Source organism: Lutjanus erythropterus, chromosome 1, assembly GCF_056507025.1.
Source record: "Lutjanus erythropterus isolate fLutEry1 chromosome 1, fLutEry1.hap2, whole genome shotgun sequence".
Lineage (NCBI taxonomy): Eukaryota > Metazoa > Chordata > Actinopteri > Lutjaniformes > Lutjanidae > Lutjanus > Lutjanus erythropterus.
The window spans coordinates 44,541,926-44,559,424 of record NC_139317.1 but is presented as its reverse complement, the minus strand read 5'-3'; the positions used below and the strand labels follow the sequence as shown (position 1 = coordinate 44,559,424).

The following is a 17,499-nucleotide window of genomic DNA, read 5'->3' as shown; positions in this document are numbered from 1 at the left end:
GGTTTCCCCCTCTGTGCCTGTGTCCCCTGTCCCATCAGGCCCTGGGGAGGAGATGGGAGCCAAGGCATCGCTGGTGGAGGGTCGGGGACACTGCTCTCCTCTGGTTCCTTCCCTGACTCTGGAGAACATCCAGACAGCGTATGAAGACAAACAGGAGGAGGTGGCCAGGGAGCTGATCCAGCAAGCCTGCTGCATGGAGTGCAGCTCGGGGGGCCCCCGCATCGACGGGGTGAGTACACCCGAAATATATATGACTGTCACATGGTGAGCTGCACCGCTGGCTGCCCTGTCGTCATCACTGTGACATTATGAGTTATGTATGGAAACTATGGTGACAGTGATATTCTGTCTTTACATGGTGTCTATGACGATAAAAAAGTTTAATACTTTGATTATATACTGTACAGAGTCAGTCAGTGTTTTCATTCATGCTGTCTGTTGGAGTTTTACACACACACACACACACACAGGGGCAGGGACATAATGGTGCATTCAAGTGCACCTCGTAAACTCTGAAATCTACAATTAAGTGGCCATAAAGGTTGATTAAAATGGGAAAGTTTCAAATTTTTTCTTATTTTCCTTTGTTGAAATACATAATCCTACCACTTCAATCACTTTCCTGTTCTTTCACTACAGCATTTTAAATAATATGTACATAGATCATCAAAGTTGAGAGTTGGTTTATACATATACTCAATGTACAGCGTTGTGAAGAATAGTTTGAAAAGATAAATAATGCATAGGGTTTGTTTATTAACGAATAAGTAATGTTGGAAATGACAGAAAGGAATAGGCACTTTTTTTTACATTGTATTTGGATTTTTCAGCTTATTCAGCCCTTTTGGAGTATAATTCATAGACACATGAGTAAGTGGCTGAGAAAACGTTACCAGTATGTCCAACAATGTGTTTACTGGGAGACAGATCACAAGTATATAACATGTCAAGTGAAGAACTTGTGGTTGTTATGGCTATTATATATATATATATATATATATATATATATATATATATATATATATGTATATATATATACCAAGATCCACATAATCAAGAGTATAGGGAAGCAGGAAAAGCAGGTTTTTAAAAGAAGCTGAGATACCCCAGGTTCTTAGTCTTTCTATCTGTACAGTCTTAAACCACTGTCAGGTCAAAGAGTGTTTAAAGGTAGCAGTGATCCTTCTAAGTTATTGAATAGGCCATGTATATATGCAGTAATTGTCTAACATGGTATTTTTTCCACACATTTTCTACAGATTCTGTGATTTTGTAGCCAGTATCCAATTTACATGCTCAGACACTGTCATCATCACTAACTGTTTGGAAGCCATGTTTATTTAGAGATGACATGTAAACAGCAGCTAGGTCAAATGATTTCAGTATTGCAGCAGAGCAGTTCTGGACTCCATAAAACACTATACTGTAGATGTCTTAATTTAAAAGCCTGAAATGCTTTTTCTGTGTGAAACCTTTTAAAGGGTATCGGTCCTGGTCGGAGCTGCTGTAAATCACCCTGGTACTGTATTCTCTGTCTCTGAACTTACCTTGGTCTCGGAGGCTGTTCAGTCCTGCTCCAGCTGTGTTATCGTTCTGTTGCCTTCTTGCACAGCCCCAGGTCTGGTTTCATTCCAGCATGGTAGCAGCCTGGGCCTGACTGTCTTCTTCTCTCAGTGATCCACAGCTCCTGTGCTAGCAGTGTAAACACCAAAACTCCTCTTGTGCCTCTAGCTGCACGGCTAACTGAGCCTACTAGGTAACAACAGCTATAATTAGCATCAATTAGCGGTTACTCTGGTGATTTGCTGCCCTGTATTTGTTTGCAATATCAACTCAACAGGTGGCAAATTCTTACATATTGTACTACATATTGTATTGAAAACAGCAGCAACAAAATGATGACGATAATATGGTTGACATCTCCATGCATCTGGGAAACACGTTCCATCAGCTGTGACTGTGTTTGAGTATGAAGCAACATCGATGTAAAGACACAGAGTCCTCCACCCCTCTCCTGCTGGAGTCTTGTGTGTTGCAATCTGCCCTGAATGGGCAACAGCCCGATCTAGGATGCTGTGGAGTGAGGCACTCTGTGTGGGCACAACAGTCTCTGGTTGTCTGGCCAGCCTGAGTCCCATTTTGTCCGTTTCATTTTCCTGACCGAACATTATCCAGGAGCAGCCTTAAGCCCTGGCAGTAGAATGACCTCCACTCCTCCTGGGGCGGTCGCCTGCAGCGGTGCTTCCAGCTGACCTGACCGTGTGTTTGAGAGATGCCGACTGCACTGATCATCTCAGGGTCCTTCATCCTTCCTGTCATAGGTGATGCGTGTTTCAGCAATAAAGCCTTAAAAATGACAGATCCAATGAGGAAAAATATGCTATGGGCACATACACAGAATAAACTCTCAAATTTAATGAAACTAAAGAGTCTTTGATGTTGTTTCCTGTGAAAGGGTAAATGGTGTCTAAACAGATCAGCCTCTCTTCATCGGAGCTAAATTATGCCAAAGTTTCAGCATTAGGCTAACACACAGGAATCTTGTTTGTCTGGTGCTCTTCATACAAATAGAAGCAGGAACTGAACTCACAAACAAAAGTCCCTTTTTTTCATACTCCCTTTTGTCCATTAAGATACTTGAGCTCTTGGGAGGGTTCCTGTGGTCAAAAAGGGTTACACAATATGTTTGCTTCAGAGGTTGGGGCTTGCTGATCCTTCTTGTTTGGTAACTCACAAACTTAGGTCGTTTAGAACCACAATGAAGTCAGGGATTGTGTTTATATGGATGCTTATCTGAATTAATCATCTCTTTCCTCATTCACCTTGATCTGATTGCTTTTGACATTATGGTGACTTCAGCCTGTACCGGTGACTCAGCTGTTTGGCTTAATAAAACGTGGACAGGGGATTCTCCAGTCTCGCTGATGTGTCTTTCCTTTTCTTTTGCTCTTCTCCTGTGTCACCGTGTTCATCATTCACTCGCGGTGATGCGGGGTTGTCCTTGCCGTGGTGCAGTGCTGTGCGTTTGATGTGGTGCTCTGAGGAGCGAGTGGGCGTGCTGCTCTCGTTGTTTTTATTTGTGAATGCATCAGCAGAGATCTGGCCTACTTCTGCCTGTGCCAGTGTAACAGATTGGGCTGGTTACAAGCTCCAGTCCTCCAGGAGAGCAGGAGAGCTAAACAGGAACCCGAGAGAAATACTGGAGGCAGGCAGAAACGAGGCTCTGCATTTCTGCATCATCTACAAATCAGGGGTGTCGCAGTATACTGGTACTGATGATGACCGTGATATTTTAAAAATTAAATATTGATGTCATCTTAACAGTACACACAGCAGTATTGTGTAAATAATGCTCTTAAATCAGTTCCATTTTTTTCTTTCTGGCTGTCTCCCTTCCCCAACAACCCACCACACACACACCCACTATCCATTGAAACACTTTTTTGTAAGCTTTTGTACAAATAACAAATATACAAATATAGACTTTCTCTCCACCTCCCTACGCTCGTATTTTGAGTGTAAGTCACATAAGTAGAGCTGAACATTGAATCTAATTTTTTTTTTAAATTGCAATATGATCTGCAATTTTCAAATTGCAGGATGTGTAATATTTGCTAAAGGCAAAATGTCTACAGACTTAAAGTTTTGTACAGATCCCTGCAAAAAATCATATAATAATCAGTTTAATCTTTTTCAGCAAAGTGACAATAATGATGCAAAAACTGATCATTTCCTCTAATATTACAAATCATAATGCAAAAGAAACATCAGTCAAAATAATCACAATTAGATATTTTTTCAAAATTATTCAGCCTTAAAACAAAGTAAAAGATGATTTTGGCTGACAGCATTTTGTTTTTAAACTTTCTATAGATATTTTGACACTAGCATCATCATGAATTGTTGGACAGCCCATCTGCAAATATATTGATATGAATGCAGATGTCAGAAAACATACAATTTTGTCTCAAAACTTACTTGTATTTCTACGCAAAAGTCTGTCAGGCTAATTGAGTAACTGATTAGAGTTGTGAGAAGCATCAGTTATTTAAGTCAGGTGTCATGAGGAAGAAAATTGTCAATTCTTGCTCACAGAGTGGGCTGAGAAGGCTAAGACCCAGCTGTAGCTGAGGCAGCAACTTGATCTGAAAGGTTTGAATGCAGTCGATGCTCGTCCATTATCCCACACCAACAAAGGATCTGTGTTTGAAAATGGTGGCACAGTGTAATTGAAGGTTAGGTTTAATTTCAGTTTGCAGTCTTAAATTCTTCAACACCAGTGAGCGTTTCTTTGTTCTGATGTTAATTTAATCTAATCTATTGCTAAACGCCCGCTGATTTGGATCCGTCGTCCAGTTTTGAAAAGAATGTTTCGAATTAGTTTGCTTCTGTATGTCAGATAGCACTGGTGGGTTCTTGTGCAAATGTTCATGGGTCTTTAATGCACTAAAAAAGGAGAACCAACACATCTCATTTGATGTGCATCAATTGATGCTCCTATGGCAGACTGCTGGTTTCAGATTTGAAATGCCAACACTACAGAACCAGAAGTATTCTGGCAGAAGGTTGCTATTTATACGTATCTGTTTTATTTGTATAATATTATAATTTTATTTCTTTAATAAAAAAAAATCCAGGTCAGTCTATATGTCTAAATGCTGCACAATATTCATGTTTTTGTATTAAGGCAGCAGGATAATTCAGATCAGTTTCACTCTGACTGTTTAGATCATTGAGGACATCAAGACATAACACTGACCAGCAGCAACAGCTTCTTTCTGTTTTCTCTCCCACAAATGTGACTTGGCCACCAACTCCCACCTTATGGCAACTCTTAGGGGACACACTACCTCAAATACAGAAGGCTTTTAAATCACAGTGTTGCTGATGGTAGAGGGGCTCAGTGGTCGATGACTGTCAGACATCGGCGACGGACCGGCCCGACCTTAATGGATCTAGAATTCAGTTGTCCTCTTTCCACCCCGCGCTGCAGGAATCTCAGGTTTCAGTAAGCTGATTCTCCATCCCTGTCTCAGACTGGATTGTTATGCAGCGCTAAACAAGTTATTGTTTAGAAACTGCATGAAGTAATTGTTCTATGTCTCAACTGCTTTAGAGGAAATAGGAAATCAAGAAACACGATGCTTTGATAATCTGAGAAGTGGCCTTCAGGTGACACAGATATGCCAAACTGGCAGTGTTAATGTAAGAAGCATGAAAGCTCATATCTGTTCAACCTGAAAAACCAGTCCCCCATGATCAGTGAGCTGCTAAGAGTTGACAGGACAAAACTAGTTCCTCTTAGAACTAGTTCAGTCTCCATTTATGTAAGACTTAAACAGGCAGAAGTTTACATCTGTGTCTCATTCTCTTCAAGTCTGCAGCTCTTTTCATTGATGCAATGGTAATGAAGGTGCCAACCAGAGAAAGAGCAAAACAGATTTGTCCAAACAGAAACAGCAAGTGTTCTTGGTTAGACAGAGGTGAGGAGTTGTTGAATGTTGTTGTTTTGGGGTAAGAAAGATTTCCTGTATTGGTCCTTGTCACAGTGAAACTGTATCCATCTGTTGGAGAAAGAGTTCTGCTGTCTGTCCCGTACATGGTGGAGAAGGTGGTCAGGATTATCCATGACGGACTAGAAATATACCTGCAGTTCACTGAAACATACACCATCCCCCTTTCACTGAGATCTAGCCTATGCTTCTGTGCATCTAGTGCAGATGTCTTGTGTTGCAAAAGGACTCCTGCACACTGTCTAACTTGCAATATAACTTTTTTTGCAACGTTTCAGCACAAGACCTTTATCAGACCAAAAAAAAAAAGTCAAGGCCTGATATTTTACATTGCAAATAAATGTTATATTGCAAGTTGGACAGTGTGTGGCTGTTATGCAAAGTTTTGGTCTACTCATCTCTCTCAAACACACGTCTCGTCTAATAGATATGCAAAGTGTTCCTTTGTTCTGTTGTTAACAAAATGAAAAGCATTTACTGTATCCGCCCACTGATTTGTATCCGTTCCAGAATATAATGGGTTCTCCCCTGGCCCAAGCTACATAATGCAGCACTCATTTTTAATGTGGAGACAGGTTTGGACTGCAGGCAGATCAGTCTAGTACCTGAACTCTTTTACTATGAATGCAGACTGTCTCTCGATATCGCCTTGCTGAAATAAGCAGGAACATCTCTGAAGGATACGTTGTCTGGATGGCAGCATATGTTGTTCCAAAACGTGCGGCGGGAAAGTGTATGTACCTTTCAGTGGTAATGAGACTTTCACAGATGTGACGGTAACACCATACCATCACAGATGTATGTTAGAGCTGGCAACAAGAGATAAGGGGGTCCAGAGAAGTCTGCAGTGTTTCTGGATGTTGATGTTGATATATGTCTTTCTCTTTGCATGGTAGAGCCTTAACTTGCATTAGTAGATACAGAGACAAACTGTGTTTACTGACAACAGTTCTCCAAAGTGTTTCTGAGCCCATGTAGTATCCTTTATATAATGATGTGGGTTTTTAATGCAGTGACGCCTGAGGGGTCAAAGGTCACAGACATTCAGTGTTGGTTTTCAACTTTGCTCCTTACATACAGAGATTCCTGTGGATTCTCTGAATCTTTGATTGATATTATGGATTGTAGATGTTGAAATCTAAATTCTTGCAGTTTTGTGTTGAGAGACGTTGTTCTTGAACTGTTGGTCTGTTTGTCTTACAGTTTCCCTCACCTAGGGTTGGGCGGTATGACAAAATTTTCATATCATGTTTTTTTTTTTTTAATCATATTGGTTTCACGGTATTTGACTTTTTTTTTTTTCATGCAAGAGTGTTCTTACCCACATTTTCTTATAATGAGAAAAGAATTACTGCAGTTGATTGGCTTTAAATAGCTCATTTTACTGTCATAAGGACTGTATCATGTTTTTTTTTTCATGTCCAGACACAGGTAAAAGCATGACCCCTTCAGAGTATGGTTACCATCACATGGTGCTGCTGAAATATTTTCAGTTCGGCAGGACATACCTGGGGTCCTGAGTTTTCACCATTGTCTTAAAGCCATCTTTCTCTACGGTATTTAAGGGAACCATATCCTTGATGAGGTGGAACGTGATTGCGTTCATTTTCTCGACCCACTGCTTGTTTTTTTCTCATATGCAGTCCCTTTGGTGAACGTGTCTTGAATGGACGTCTGACTTACCTGTACTTGTTTTGCAGATTTAGCTGTGGATGTGGAGGGTGCAGATCTTAGCTTAAGACATTCCTGGTACTCTAAAATGTTTTCAGCTGAGGTGGTGAAGCAAATTGCTAGTGTTACCACCTCCGGCTACCACTTTTGCTTGACAGCATTTGCAATAGATAGCTGTTTGGTCCACGTCTGACCTTTTAAAGCCGATAACCTTCAAACGACAGACATGGCTCCTCTCTTTGGTGTTAGTTCCCCTGGGTCATCTTCAACGACGCGAGTTGCTTCACTTTCAGAAATCTTGCCAGCAGCCATTCTTGCCTCAAAACTTTTCTGTGCACACGCTCAAGCAAGCACACCTCTGGTGTTGGTGTGCAGCAATGAAATGGGTCCCCGCTGAAACACTTTCCCGCCGCACATGTTCAGGACGTTGTTTGGGCTATTCACCGGTGTGGTGGTATATGAAAAATTCATATCATAACAAAAATAAAGACCAGTTTTTGGTACGAACCAGTATACCACACAGGCCTAACCTCACCCCATCCATGTTTGTGAACGACTGAGCCTTTCGAGGACGCTCCTTTAATACCCAATCATGATACTGTGCAGTGTTACCAATGAACCTGTTAACCTGTGGAATAATCCAAACAGATGTTTTTTGATTTCAAAACTTTCCCAGTCTCTCTTGTTGCTCCTGACTTTCAACTTTATTGAAACATGTTGCAGGAATCATATTCAAAATGAGTGCATATGTGAGTGCATACAATGATAAAATGTATCATTTTGAACATTAAATATCTTGTGTTTGTACAGAATTCAGTTGAATACAAATGGAAAAGTTTCGCTTGTTCGTTGTTTTATTACATTTTCCATAACGTCCCAACTTTTTTGAAATTTGAAAACTTTTTTTTTTTTTTCTTTAAATTAAATAATAATGGTGACAAATGTCCATTCTATCTGGAAGAAACAACTTCCGCTGGCAGTATTTCCTTCCTGCCACAACTGCTGATAGAGACTGTGTGATAGTGTTTAATAGGGGTGGGAATCTTTGGGCACCTGCCGATTCGATTACGATTACAATTCAGGGGCTACGATTTGATTATAAAACGATTATTGATGCATCTTTAATTTATGTATGTTGATGCACTTTTTCACAACACACATTTCTTTTTGTCTCACTGAATAAGCATTCATCACTTGCAATTTTTAAAAACAGTGCATTTGTAATAAGAAACGAGAGTTGAATTCATTTCCATGATTTTATTAAACTAATCGAGTTACATGGCTTCTCATGTATTCATTCATTATTTTATTTGAATTTTATTTATTTTATCATTCAGTATTTTATTTTAGCACGACACAGCTTACATATAACGTGGCTCTTGTCCAGTTCGCTTCTGCCGTTGACGTTGTAGAAGCCGAAGTGTTTCCACACGTCTGCTTTTAATTAGAAGGAGCTGTTCGGATCTCACAGTGAGGTGGCTGGCGGTCAGCCATGTTTGTTTTCCTCTGTGCGCGTTTCGGCGTGTCCGCTCCAGGTGCGCATCCCAAAGTGTACCAATTCAGATTTGTCCACATCCGAATTGCGATGCATCTAAGAATCGGAAATTTCCCCCACCCCTAGTGTTTAAAGCTACAGAAGCTAGAAAGTTGAAACAAACTGGTAAGCTAGTCTTCAGTTTTACAAAACATGATTTCTGAATTAGTAGAAAAGCGCATCACAGATTCAACAAACTTCCAATAATATGACATCTGTAACAATATGTAAATCATACTATCTTGTACAAAAGAGGTAAAGTTTGACAACACAGCTGTAGTGTAAAAGATCTCTTTTTTAAGACTTGAATAACCATAATATGCAGGACATGGCTTCCCTTGTGAATAATGCATATTCTCATTTTGTGTGTGCTCCAGGTCAGTCTCCTGTGTGTGGCCATTCAGCACGACGATCTGCCGAGCGTGTGTTACCTCCTAAAAGAAGCCTGTGTCCCTGTGCCCCAGGAGCCGTCCAACACCAACCCAGCCATCCTGGCAGCGTACTACGGTCACACCAGGCTGGTCAAACAGCTGCTGGATTCTATACCTGGTAGGAGGAGACGATACACGCAACAGGGCTGGCCTTTCCTTTTGTTAATTACGTGTTTAATTTTATTCTAAAAACAAAGGCCAATTGATGCCATCCAGATGTAACACAATGAATCTGACACAGATTATTAAATTACATCATTATGGTGTTGTTAATATTTTAACAGCTTGAAATAATTAAAGAAGAGAGACTGTCTCATTTAATGCCAAAGTCAGTTTACTAGTACTGTTCAGCCTGTTCACAAAACAGTTCTATAATGTCCCCTGTGGCTCATATGTCATATTGATGTCATTAAAGTTACCTTGTCCTGAATTTAGAAAATAAATGTATAACAAAAAACCTTCAGTATAGGGCTGCTCCCTGATAGTCGACAATTGAAATCATTAGTTAAAGCCTCGATCGTCGACCTAGATTCTTCCAGTCGAGCATTTGTTTTTTTTACATCTTTCTTTCTTCTTCAGTCAGTGTGCATCACAGTTACAGGATAAAACAGATAGAACATTACACAAATGTGCAGGGAGAACATTTCACTGAGGAATTAAAGGGTATTTTTATATGAGCTACTGTGCTCATTTAAAACAATCCTAAAGATCACATGGACGGTCGGGTACTGTAAACAAGTTTCAGTACTTGTTTTTTATCAGCATGACAAGTTTCTAAATCACCAGAAACCACAAAACCAACTGGTAGAAGTGAAGGAGAGTGGTAGAGACACAGAGCAGTCAGACACCTCATGCAGATGCACCCATGGAGCACACGGAGGACGTTTACTTGTTTGCTTGTTGTGTGTTATTGTTTTAACCACTGACAGGCTTAGCATTTTGTCCGCCTGGTTATGTTCACTTGCTCAGATTTTGTTGAATTGGTCCTCTTTCCATGTTTTTTGTGCTTCTACCATGGATAAGTACACTGTTTTTGATCGCAAGTCTGCACAGAAAACCACGAAGGCTCAGAAAACAAACTGAGCTTCTAAATCATGTCTCCCAGTTTGAAACTGCGTCAGACTAAAATAATCTCTGCAGTGCGGTTTGTGTTGTTGTTAATGATGAAAAGTCTCAGACTGATCTCCTCTGACTGATCTGGTCCTGGTTCAGGTCCGTGTCTGAGGAGAGACCTGCTGAACTGGATGCTGGCCACGTCTTGCGAGCAGGGTCACCTGGACGTAGTCCGGCTGCTGGTCCACAACTACGACGCCGACGCCAAGGACTGTGCCATCCACAGCAACGAGTTTGCTGTCATCACGGGGCTGCCGCTGTACGCTGCTGCTCGAGCAGGTAGAGAGACACACACAAGAATACACTCCAGATTTTGCAGAAGTACCAGAGCAGCACAGGCCTCGGCAAGTAGTGAGGAATGAGTGTTGGAGTGAGTCTTGTGTTTTGTGTTGCAGGTAATGAGGAGATAGCTCACTTCCTGCTGCAGAATGGAGCAGGATTCTCCTCCTACACCCTGATGGACCATCCAGCCTTCAGCAAACACATCCTCAGACTCAAGCTGCAGGAGACGTCCACCAAAGAAGGAGACAAGGTCTGTCTTCTGGAAGTAAATGATAACGTGTTTCTAAAATAATGAATGTAAAGCTGTCGGAGGAGAGCACCATCATTAATCAGGATTTATATTTAGCATTGTTTCTCCTCCCTGGTTGTCTGTTGATTTCATGTAGCCCAATTAATCTGATTTCTCAATTAGTTGTTTAGTTTCTAAAATTTCAGAAAATGGTGCCATCCTCAAATGTCTTTTTTTGTCCACAGCCCAATTAACTGTTACAGAGGAGTAAAGTAACAAGAAAATATTCATATTTAAGTGGCTGGAATCTGAGACTTTGGGCTTTTTTTTCTTAAAAATTACTCAATTAATCGATTATCAAAATAGTTGGTGATTCATTTAATGATTAACAACTAATCAGTAAACCAATTAATCATCACATCTCTAATCCCATGAAAGAACTCAGACAGATGTTGTGTCAGAGAGCTCTGCAGGAGTTGGACAAACCTCAGAGAGCACTCTGTCCCCACTGTGGACAATAGAACACAATAAAAATTCATTACAGCAAAAGTCTATTCTAATAGATGGGAAAAAGTGAATTTAAAAGTTTCCATTTTTAGTAGCATCCTACTATGCAAAAAAAGTAATGGCAGGAATGAATAATTATCAGAGGTAAAAGTGCTGATTAAAATAATAACAGTTTATTTACAAAAGAAAAAAAAAAAAAAAAAAAAAAAAAAAAATTTATGTGCATGCCTCTATATATGTGTGCATACATACACACAGGCACACACATTTATACACACACAAAAGAATAAAAAAAGAGAAAAAAGCAAATTAAACAAATTATTGTTGTATGTTGTTGTGTATAACCAAACTCAAACTCAGCACATTAGTAATGGTATAAGCTCTATAGATCTCGTTCCAAGCAGGTATATGTAGCTTATCATAATAAGCTAAGAAGGGAGAGCATATTTAAAAAAAATCTTTTTGAGTCTGATGTGAAGCATTACAAAGATATGCTTTTATTTTGAAATCCACATGGCATGTCTGGAAGAATTCAGTCATTAAACTGTTGAATCATAATTTGTTTGTTTTTGTGAGTTGACAGAAATGTAACTGAATGTGCTAAATGGGTTTAGAGTGGCAACAAGTAATCAAGTGATTCATTATTAATAGATTATTAAATCACCAGTTATTTTGATAATCAATACGATTAATCTCTTTCAGTAAATTTTTAGGGGAAAAAAGTCAAAATTCTCTTTGTAAATGTGAATATTTTCTGGTTTCTTTGCTCCTTTATGACTGCAAATATGAATATATTTGGGTTATGAATAAGACAAGACATTTGAAGACGTGATCATAGGCTTTGGGAAACACTGGTTGAAAATTTTTCACCATTTTTAAGACCATTTTAAGACAAAAGACTAATCAATTAATTGAGAAAATAATTGACCGATCAGTTGACTCCAAAAAATAATCGTTAGTTGCAGCCCTAAATGGGTTGATATTGATCAACAGACCCCTGAATGGAATCGAAAAACAAAACAGTGTCATTGCAGACTTTGTGATACCAACAAATATTGTATCGCTGTCCAAAATATCGATATAATATCATAAATATATAAGTAGTATGATAGTGTAATGTCATATATTGTATCATGATGAAACTTATGATTTACATCTCAAGTGTAAATCGTCGTGTGTCGTTTTCAGTCCTCTTCATGATATCACTGCCTCTGTGTGTGTGTGTGTGTGCAGACTGTCAGTGTGTGTTGGAGCGGCCTGCAGCTGCCCTGGTTGGAGCTGGACTGGTTCATGGACGTGTCGTCACGTATCACCCACCTGGACCTGTCCTCAAACAGCCTGTCCGCTCTGCCCTCGGTGGCGCCCTGGGGTCTCATCCACCTGCAAACTCTGGATCTTTCCAACAACCTGCTGAAGGAGCTGCCGGCTGCTCTCACCTCGCAGGAGGTCATCTGCTCCAGGTACGCGTCTGTCCTCAAGGCAGCCCAGACAAATCTATTCTCAGCACAGCAGCAGGGGAGGAGACAGTCAGTGTCCCCCGTCTTGGATATGATGGATGTCCTCCAGTTAATTACGTTTTTGCATGACTGCAGATTTATCAGTGCCACTAAACTGGTTCCAGTCCAGCCACTTGACTCAGTCCTGAATGCTTTTTGCATGAAAATAATCTGCTTGTCTCACATAAAGGACACAGTCTCGGCCTCTCAGCCTGTGTCTCTCCTGTGCTTCAGGTTACGGCAGGTCAATCTGTCCAACAACCAGCTCACCAGTTTACCACCTGGGCTTCTGCATCTGACCCACCTCCAGAGACTTTCTGCTGCCAAGAACCAGCTCACAGTCCTGTTCAACATCCCTACCAGTATGTTCACACTCAGCTTATATATAGTTATGTACAGTATGTTGGACGACAATTTGAATACACAACGATTCCAAAGACATTAGTGCAGAAAACGTAAATTAAAACAGAATGCAATGATTTTCGACCTTTATTCAATTGAATACAGAACAAAGACAAACTGATGAACTTTATTGTTCTTTGTAAATATACACTCATTCAGAATTAGATGCCTGTGACAGAAGTTGAGACAGGAGCACATTTACCACTGTGATACACCACCTTTTAATTTAACAACCCTCAGTCAGTGTTTGTGAACTGAGGACACTAGTTGTTGAAGTTTTGAAAGTGAAATTCTTTCTCATTCTTGCTTGATATATGACTTCAGCTGCTCAACAGTCTGGGGTCTCTGTCGTTGTACTGTGCACTTCATAATGCTCCACACATTTTCAATAGGAGACAGGTCTGGACTGCAGACAGGTCAGTCTAGTACCTAAACTCTTTTACTATGAAGACACACTGTTGGAACACATGCAGAATGCGTCTTGACGTTGTCTTGCTGAAATAAGCACGTCCCTGATAAAGATGGCACCATATGTTGCTCCAAATCCTTTCAGCATTAATGGGGCCTTCACAGATGTGACAGTTACCCACAATGCCATGGGCACTAACACATCCCTCTGCCAATCTAAAATGTGGACTCATCAGACCACAGCACACTGTTACACTTCGCATCAGTCCATCTCTTTGTATTCAAATGAATACAAGTGGAAAAGTATTTGCAAATCATTGGTTTCTGTTTTTATTTACACTTTACACAACATCCCAATTTTTTTTTAATTGTGGTTATACTTTTTTATCTTAAATTAATGATGGTGACAAACGTCCATTCTATCTGGAAGAAACAGCGTCCATTGACAGTATTTCCTTCCTGCCACAACTGCTGATAGAGACTTTGATAGTATTTAAAGCTACAGAAGCTAATAAAACAAACTGGTAAGCCAGTCTTCAATTTTACAAAACCTTCCTTTTGTATTTGGTGACAAATTGCCTTCAGTCTGCAGGACGTTACTTCAAACCATTCAACCAACAATATGCAAATCATACCAACTTGTACAAAAGAGGTAAAGTTTTGTGTTGAGAATCGTTGTTCTTAAACTGTTTGAATATTTGTCCATGCAGTTTTTCACAAAGTGGTGAACCTCATGACCTCACCTGAGCCTTTCGAGGACGCCACTTAAATACCCAGTTGTGATACTGTGCCCTGTTACCAGTTCACCAGTTTACCTGTGGAATGTGGAAGGTGTTTTTTGAATACTCCACAACTTTCCCTGTCTTTTGCTTTTGATGTGTCGCAGGCATCAAATTCAGAATGAGTGTATATTTACAATAGATTTTGTCGAAGTCGAAGATGATTTGCAAATTCTGTTTTTATTTAGGTTTTATGTCCCAACTTTTTTGGAACGGTGGTTTTAGATTTAATGAAGATTCAAAGAATATATGAACTGTAGTCAGCTGTATGTTAAAGTCATTTTGAAAGGGTTGCGTCAGTGAAGAGCCAAACCAAAGACAGCTTTGTGAGCTGTTTCAGGCAGTGGTGCACTGGACATAAACATATCCTGGAACTCAATTGGAGGGATGGAGTTCAGTTAGATCATGTAATTCTTGTAAACCTGCATGACTGAAGCTGTGATTCAGTCACTTCCTCAATATTTCTAAGGCTCATTGTTTGTTTGTTATTTCTTTTGCAATTTCCCCCCAATAGAAATACAGTTTCTAAGATGATTTTCAGTATAATTCAGCTGAATTTTATGTCTCCACACTTCAGATTAACTTTAATCATCAGTTGTCAACAAATCTTATAGTCTGAAAGGTCAGAAAATAGGGCAGCATGGTGGTGCAGTAGATACCACTGTTGCCTTGTTAACAGCCTGGATATATTGTTAATCAATACATGTATGTTATCACGTCCCTGAAAAGACTTTATGTCAGATAAATGGGGGTTTCCATCTGATTTACACTTGTGTTGTGTTCTGCCTGTCAGCTACAAACTGGATCGGCCTTCGTAAGCTGGAGGAGATGGACGTGTCTGACAACCGTCTGACCAGTCTGCCCACCGCAGTCATGCACTGTTTGAAATCCCTGAGCTTCCTCAACGTGTGCAGGAACAACCTGAGCAGCTTCCCTGACCCCTGGCCCTGTCCTCTGGTGAGACATCAGACGGATAATAAAGATCCACTGCCTCTTTGTTCCACCTGCTGATTTTAACAGACTTTTCCTTTAATCAACCTGTAACATGCAGTAGCTGTTTTCCATGTTTGATATTCTAGATGATACTGTATGGAGTTCATTTGATGACATCTTTTGATATATTTGTTTAACAGTATAATTAAAGGTACAGTTCACTCCAACATTACTTTTTCTTCCTCTTAGCTGTAGTGCTGTTTATCCATCTAGATTTTTTTGGTGAGTTTTGGAGATATCTGCCTTTTCTCCAATATAATGGGACTATATGACACTTGGCTTGTTATATTGAGTCACTGTATTCTGACTGTCTTTATTAACGTTACATCATAGTGTGAAAGCTGTTTGAGAGGCTTTTCTACCACTCCAAAGATTATTGTATATTTTAGGAGGAAAATAATTGACAAATATTGAGAGACAGAGTAATGTATTGTTTGATTTGATTGTTTCCTGGGATGTGTTTAGTGTAAGAAAAAGATAAAGTAACACAAGACTTAAACTTTAAAGTTATAAGAAAAATTTGGCAAGAGACTGAACAGAATATGGCTTAGAGGCTGAGATGGTACAGGAAATTTAGATAGAACAGATAACGTACTCCTTGAGGCTCCAAAAAGAAGAGCCCTGCTGTTGCCATAGAGAAACATAGAGAAGTGATCGAAATCTGCCTACATATTCTACAGTACATATGTATCTTCATCTGCCTACCTGACCCACCTCTTGATCCACTGTATACGCTCACAAATGCAACACCACTCCCTGACCTTTACTCCTTTTCTTTTACTTACTCATTTGTTATCTCTCTTTAATTTTTCCTAGTATTTTTTTTTTGTTCATTGTTCCTTTTTTTCTAATTTATGTTTTTGTTGTATTGCAAAATTAATACTTTAAGCTGGGGTGTGTTTGCTTTATTTTAATTTATTGTTATTTGCCTACATGCCACATAAATAGAAAAAATCAGCATGAAGATTCTGAAAATTATTGTATAATTTGCTGGAATTGAAATGAACACTAACTAAAAAAAAAAGATAAGATAAATGTTACTGATCCCACACTAAGGAAATGTTTCAGCAGCTCAAAAAGTAGAGGTAGAAAAAGGGATGACTACTTAGAATACTCACAAAATAAAGATTTAAAATTTAGTTTAAAATTATTAAAAATTTAAAAATGTAAAGTACTAAATTTATTTCAAACTATACACTCAAGACTGTTGTATGTACACTATATAACTAGAGATGGCCTACATCAGTTCTCAGATATGTATCACTTTGGATAAAAGCATCTGCTAAATGAAATTTTAAATGGAAAAAATTAATATGGTAGCAACTATCAGTGCATTGTCGTAATAATGATATATACATATAAAGATATTTACTGAAATATAGGCAAACTCTATCACAAAGTAACATCTGAGCTCTACATGGATTATATTGCAGCTAAAACAAAATTATGTTTTCTTTAAAATATGAGCCATTGAATTAAAATGAGTGTTTCCACCTTATAACACGAGTGGATCTTCCTCTTTCTCCTTCTCCCCCTGCAGAAACATTGCAAAGCTTCCAATAATGTGATGGAAAGTCTTCCGAACACTATCTCCATCTTCTGGAGGAGTCAGCTGCAGGAGGTGGACTTCTCTGACAACAGCCTGAAGGAGCTGCCCTCGTACATCTTTGAGCTGGAGGTAAGAACCAGCTGAGACTCCTCCAGTGTGTGTGGTGTGTTCAGCAGCCTCCAGGTGGCACTGCTGCTGTGTGGTTCGCTCCACGTTTGGCTCATTCACTTACATTCTTGTTCTGCAGCTCAGGAGCACCAGCAGATAGTTTACAAGTTAGATGCATAAAATTTTTTGGCTCACTTTGCCGACACTAATGATGAAGAGGGGTGAACATTTTGGGAAAGGATTGTTAAACACTTCAATAGAATTTCAAACCAAATAAGGATTTTGCACATTTCTAGTGTCTGAATGTACCAACACAGACAATTTAAAAGGAATAAACAGAGACAAAACTGTATACAAGAAACACTTATATAAACAGATTTGTTCTGAAGTGAATTTCAGGGAATTAGACTGAAATTAATCCGTTTTCTCATATTTGCACATTTTTCTTTGATATGAATTAAAGGTACGAGACAACGTGTCATCA

At 39.4% G+C, this 17,499-nt stretch overlaps 1 protein-coding gene across 1 annotated transcript in view; it reads left to right on the top strand.

Annotated features, from left to right (window-relative positions):
• Positions 1–17,499, top strand: part of lrrk1 (leucine-rich repeat kinase 1) — a 119,168-nt gene that overhangs the window by 24,344 nt on the left and 77,325 nt on the right. The window contains exons 3-10 of the mRNA XM_084722128.1: positions 39–229; positions 9,096–9,267; positions 10,362–10,541; positions 10,658–10,794; positions 12,514–12,740; positions 13,011–13,138; positions 15,159–15,322; positions 16,899–17,036. Coding sequence (XP_084578254.1) covers positions 39–229; positions 9,096–9,267; positions 10,362–10,541; positions 10,658–10,794; positions 12,514–12,740; positions 13,011–13,138; positions 15,159–15,322; positions 16,899–17,036 — 1,337 coding nt within the window. The remainder of the gene's footprint in view (positions 1–38; positions 230–9,095; positions 9,268–10,361; positions 10,542–10,657; positions 10,795–12,513; positions 12,741–13,010; positions 13,139–15,158; positions 15,323–16,898; positions 17,037–17,499) is intronic.